The sequence below is a fragment of the Astatotilapia calliptera genome, chromosome 3 (genome assembly GCF_900246225.1).
Source record: "Astatotilapia calliptera chromosome 3, fAstCal1.2, whole genome shotgun sequence".
NCBI classification, from domain to species: domain Eukaryota; kingdom Metazoa; phylum Chordata; class Actinopteri; order Cichliformes; family Cichlidae; genus Astatotilapia; species Astatotilapia calliptera.
The window spans coordinates 1,205,925-1,211,771 of NC_039304.1; the positions used below are offsets into that span (position 1 = coordinate 1,205,925).

At 45.6% G+C, this 5,847-nt stretch overlaps 2 protein-coding genes across 2 annotated transcripts in view; one reads left to right on the forward strand and one right to left on the reverse strand.

The window, feature by feature from the left end:
• Positions 1-5,847, forward strand: part of LOC113015885 (NACHT, LRR and PYD domains-containing protein 3-like) — a 525,401-nt gene that overhangs the window by 224,338 nt on the left and 295,216 nt on the right. The gene's annotated exons all lie outside the window — the stretch shown is intronic.
• LOC113016222 (leucine-rich repeat-containing protein 72) lies at positions 1,583-5,759 on the reverse strand. The gene is made up of 5 exons (XM_026158898.1): positions 5,659-5,759; positions 4,780-4,967; positions 4,116-4,298; positions 3,959-4,036; positions 1,583-2,134 (listed from the first exon to the last, which is right to left on the reverse strand). The coding sequence occupies exons 2-5, from the start codon at positions 4,932-4,934 to the stop codon at positions 1,945-1,947; spliced, it is 606 nt and encodes a 201-aa protein (XP_026014683.1). The 5' UTR covers positions 4,935-4,967; positions 5,659-5,759; the 3' UTR covers positions 1,583-1,944.

Below are 5,847 nucleotides of genomic sequence, written 5' to 3' on the forward strand. Positions count from 1 at the left end.
AATCTAGAACATGTTGTACAAGACGGAAAGTTTATATGAAAAGATAGAGTCAGCAAAGGTGAATGTTAGGTTTGATGCATGTGTTGTAGGTAGAACGCTAGAGTGCTTCTGTTTGCTAGGTAACCACACACATGACTGCGTGCACGACCTCGATAAGGGCAACAAGCAGCCTTGAGACGAACAGATTCTACCGACAACAATCTGGGAGAGCTGCACTCCCATCATGTAACCACACATTGTATAACCATGCTCGCACAATCACACTTTGTAAGCAGTTATAGGAATTTCTCATAGGTAATACAGCATCAAGCTTTATGAATGTTCATGTGTGTAACCAATAAAAACAGCCTGCAGGGGGAAAGCAAGCTGAAGTGGTTTGGAGATCAACTGCTTCCCCTCACGAGTGAAAACCTGAGCTCTGTGTGACCTCGTTCCTGAGTGAGCTTCTGTTCATCAGTATCAGGGGAAACTCTGACAGCAACACAAATCGATCATACAGGAATAATTGGATTCTGAATGCCTTCAAAATGACTAAAAGCCACAACTTATACAACATTGCGCACAGAGCACAGATATCTGCACCTGTTCCAAACGCTGCTCAGAACTATAGCATGCTCAGTGGGGCTGCACATCTGCCCAGAGGTTCTGTCAGCGCATATGTGAAGACGTATCCACAGGGCTTAGTCGCAGTGTCCCAACCTTAGCCGAGCCTGTGCAGCTGACGTAAGTGAACTAGATATGGAAGCTAACACATCACATACACTCCTGACTTGCTATCATATGTGGTCTGTGGGCATCATTAATGCTAGCGTGCGCTGTCAGGTTACCTGCACTGTCTGTTTCACACAGACGTGAGACGTTCTAACAACACTTTGATCTTTGAAACGTGGTAACAAATAACATGTCTGTAACTGCTAGCATGTTGTGACACAAATGTGAGAGCTCACGGCTCCTTCAGTATAAGCATGCAGGACCACATGCTGGGAGACTGAGAGAACGTCTCATACTGAGAGCTGCAGAAACACACTGAGGGTGTCAGCTGAAGCACAGGAAGGAACCGAGAGAGCAAAACACAGAACAGAGAAACGAGAAGTCATGTGAAACAAAGGTCTCACTGCAAAGCATCGAACATGAAGAGTCGGGTTTCTGACCAAACAGAGCTCGCAGTAGGAGGCCGGCGTGTGTGAGTGCAGGGTGAGCCAATCAGATGGTTCGATTTTCTAAAGAAACACAGGCTGTGCTTCACACAGCGAAGAAAAGTTCAAGGTTTGTTGATTCAATTAACGTTTGATGTCGTTCTTTTCTCTGGGAAACTACCAGATGTGTGAGTTTGACAGTGGTGCCTCCTGCTGAAAATACCGACTGTAACACATGCAGACACAACTTCACTCCCTCTTCCTGTAGCTGATGCAAAGAGACTGAGATCAGTATGCAGAACAACATTAATCTGAGAGTGTTCTGATATCTCCACAATCACAAACATCATGATTGGAGTCATTCGGAGTCCTGCCTGTTCCAGCTCTGACGCTGGTGACCGAGCAGACAAACAGTCAATTTAGTGTTGTTAAAAAAATGCACGTCATTAAAATTATGATGCGTTTTATTGCACACAGTGATTTTGATGCACTGCTCAAAAACAAAAGGAACACGTTTCTGTCAGCAGATGCAGGAACATGTGAGAGCACCTGTGTGAAAGCTGATGATGGAAACATTACAGGCGATAAGAGGAAGAATCCTCTGGCTGCTTTATTATTCATTCAGTAAAACAGGTGCTCTGCATTAAGAGCTACTCGCTGCACTTCCTGTTAATTATTGATTGTTTTTCAGATGAAGCCCAGCAGACACACATGCCCATACATGACCACAAACCACAGCTTTAGATGAATGTTAATACAAGCAGACAAAGAACGCACAATTATAACATTAACACGGGCGACACAGGCTTTATTTCATAATGCTGCTGGGCTTTTTCTGAATGCGAGTGTGCTTCTTGGATGAGTCCTTTCTCCGTTTTCTGCTGCTGTGACCGCTCTGCTGTAGCCGGTAGGTTTTCCGAGCCTGGGCTCTCTCCTTCTCCAGGACCTCCGTGTCATCCAGGATCTCCAGACCTGGAAGCTGACTGATCACATAGAGTCTGAAGAGGCAAAGCAAGAACAGGGCCAGATGGGTGAATGCACCACGGATAGACTCGTAGAGAAAAAGCACACCGACTGTGTTGATTCATAACCTTTTAAATCATCACAGCTTACAAGTTTAAAGTTTCTTAAATGGGAGATGTTCCACTGGATGGAGGTCAGGTGGCCGGTCAGATCACTTCCTTCAATCTCCAGGAACTACCTGCATACTTTTGACACGTGATGACAGGTGCTGCTGTGCACCAGGAAGTATCCAGGGCCCACTGCACCAGTCTGACAATGACTCCAAGAAACTCATGCCAACACCTACCAGGCAGTTAGACATCTGTGTGTGGATGATCATAGATATGCCTCCACACAAGTGGGTGGTGTTCCCATAAAAACCATTTGAACAGCACTGGTATTATAATACACATGCTGAGCACTGTTACAGGCACAATGTCTTTGTAATGTCCACAAAACATTTACATGTTCGGACTGTTTTGGTTTGAGTCATTCCAAAGATGGGCTTACGTATAAACACAAAGACAGTGGTTTGCAAATCTCATAAACACATCAGAAAACAGTTCAAACTACATTTTACTGTTTTTCTCTGTTTGGTTTTCAACAGTTGGAACAGGGCAGCAGGTGGCTGAGAAGTGATAGTAAGAAGAAACAGCTGGACAAGCAGTGTGCAGCTGTTGTGGTTCACTGACAACAGTAGCACAACATGATGGAAGAGGTAAAATCTACAGCACACAGTATGAAAAGATTTCAAGGACATGGAAAAATCTGTGCACGAGGGCCAACAGCCAACACTGATGCACGACTGTGAGACACAGGAACAGCCGACAGATGCAGACTGAAGATCGTGGTGCAAAGAAGGCTCTGCTGTTTATGTGAACATGCAGAGTTATTGCTGTGTTCTTCAGGCATCATTAACACGGAGCAGGAAGCTGTTCTGTGGTCAGCCATCAGACAGCGTTCGTCTGGTTTCCTTGGATACCACGTGTTTACTGTTTATCTTAAAACTGTATGTTTTCTGTTGTACTGTGAAAACATGTGTTTCTATTTTTATTGACAGTTTTTAAAGGCTGACGTGTTTCATGCACTTCCGTCTGTCTGCACATGTTGGCCCGTAGAGGAATATTTCAAACCATAGCTGTTTCTAAAAGCTGAAGTTAGCGAGGTGCCCACAGCAGCTGATCCTCTGCAGGTGTCACGGCACACACACAGGCACACACAGCATGCTAATGATTTCACAGGTTTGTGTTACGGCTAAACTGACCTCCTGTAGTTCTGTACTCGTCTGTTCAAAGTGTCCGTGCAGCCGACCGTGGCCATGAAAACAAAATGTTTATTCTAACACAGGACATCTTGGCCTTGTGTTCTTGCACTGATGACTCAGATGGGGGCGCTGTATACAACAGACAGCGTGACTAGATTTTGCATGTAGTGTTTATATAAACATCATGTGGTAACGGTGGTAACAGAGGGACACAGGTCATTATGCTGTGTGGAGCACATGTTTGTATGTATCTTTCTTTAGAGAGTGTGCGTGTTAGTCCCCATAGGGAAATAGTTCCTCTGCATTTAACTCATTCACCCAGTGAAGCAGTGGGCAGCCACCAGTGCAGCGCCCGGGGAGCAGTGTGTAGGGACGGTACCTTGCTCAGGGGTACCTCAGGGTAGCCGTTCAGTGGAGTAGAACCCCCGACCTTCCGATCATGGGGCCACCACTCTACCTACTGAGCTATCCCTGCTCATACTGATAATATGACGTTTGCACACTGTGTGTAAATTCAGGAGAAAGCTCTCGCTGTGAAAGCAACCTGCACGCTCACCTGTAGTCTGTGTACTGGGTCAGACTGCCTCCATTGAAGTAGCTGGGTGCTGCCTCGTTGTTCATCATGCTAAGGATCCTGCGGTTAGAAGGAACAGAAACACATGAGGCAGCAGTAACAGCAAACACAGACGCTTCATCAGAGAGAAAAAGCTCACTTGATGTTGGGGAACTTTCTCCAGATCTCCTCCACAAACACAGGCAGGTTGTTGATCTTGTTCTTGTTGATGCACACTGTGGTGACGCTTGGCATGTAGGGGAACTTGACATGAGACGTGTAGTTGTTGCAGTCCAGGATCAGAGTGCTGAGCTTCTCCAGGCGGCCCAGCAGAGCCGGGTTCCAATAAGGACTGAGTGAAGGACACTAGGCTTGTACGTCAGTGAAGAAAGCTCTGACACCCCCACAGCATCCCACCGATCCACAGGACCCTCATGTCCAGGAGTGGGTAAATAATAACTGACATCCTTCTGTTTGCTGCCCACAGTCAAACTGAGATTACATGAAAAACTTCATTAATACGAATGAACTGTTGTCGGGCGGATTGCTACGCAGACTGTTTATCAGCGTCCAATGTTTCTTCTTACACTGAAACTCGGATCAACACTCGATGGCTTTTTATTGACTATGTGCATCACTTACAAAACCAAAGCAGGATCATCATCTATATGAAGATGTTTGCTAAAGAACAGAAGCCGTCAGGTTAAAGTTAGAGTTGGAAACAGTTAGCGTTATTGTCAATACACAGATATTATTCAGCATTTTTAAGCACACACAGCTTAGCAAAGGGTCGGCACGCTGCTGTGCTCTTTACAAAAGGATACTCATCCAGCAGGTTGTAGCTCAGGTCCAGCACCTGCAGGCTGTCTGTCTGTGTCAGGATGGTTTCATAAGGGATCTCTGTGAGGCTCTGGTACGCAAAGGAAAGCCACTGGAAATGTGCTGCATGGCTTTGTTGGCCTGATACATGATGATCCATGACCCAGCAGTGAAGTGTCTTCTGTTCCTCCAGCTGGCAGTGATCAAGATTAGAAGTCAGATGATCAAACAGCAAAGCAACAGCTGGTTAGCAGTGACGCAGAGCAGTCTGGATGCTTCTGGAAGAAATGTTGTTTTTCCCTCGAACATTATCGACTCTCAGGACAGTCGGGAAATTACACACTCACACAAAGCTAACGTACAGACAGCGTGTCAGTGTGTGAAGAGCATATTCACACATGTGTGTGCTGTTACAGAAGGCAGGATTCAAGGAAAACATGCTTGTGCTTCAATCAGCAACGCAGCATGAAGACAGAACGTGTGAAGAGTCGACACATTTTACAGCTGGAGACACAAATCAAGTCAAACTGAAGCAGATTAAACAGATGGTAGGCTACCAACAGCACGTTTTACTGTTTGAAAGGAAACAACAGGAAAAAACCTAGTAAACAATATGGGAACAAAATGTACAGCAACGATGTCAGCAACAGGACCCGAAACATCAAACTGCTGCAGACTTTATTTCAACGCTACCATGGATTTAATGTGGAGCTCATGAAACAATGATTTCAGTTGGTCTGTTGCAACACTGTTCAGCATGTGATGAACCAGAAATCACTAAAAAAAAACGCCAAAATGTGTCTAAATGCCTTGATTGGTGTAGATGGAGCAGCCTGTTAGTGTGAAAGCAGCACGCACAGATATTCAGTTTGATCAGGACTCACCGAGCTGAAGAGGATCAGATGTAGCCTGCATACCAGCCTCTGAGAACTGCTTACAGCTCGTATAAAAGGCCTCCTTTCATGCCCGGCCTGCTGATCACATGATGCGGATAATCACAATAACAGCAGCGCTGGCTCGGGTCTGAGCAGCAGAGATAATGTTGAAAAGAGAAAAACGACAGCAGCAGCAGC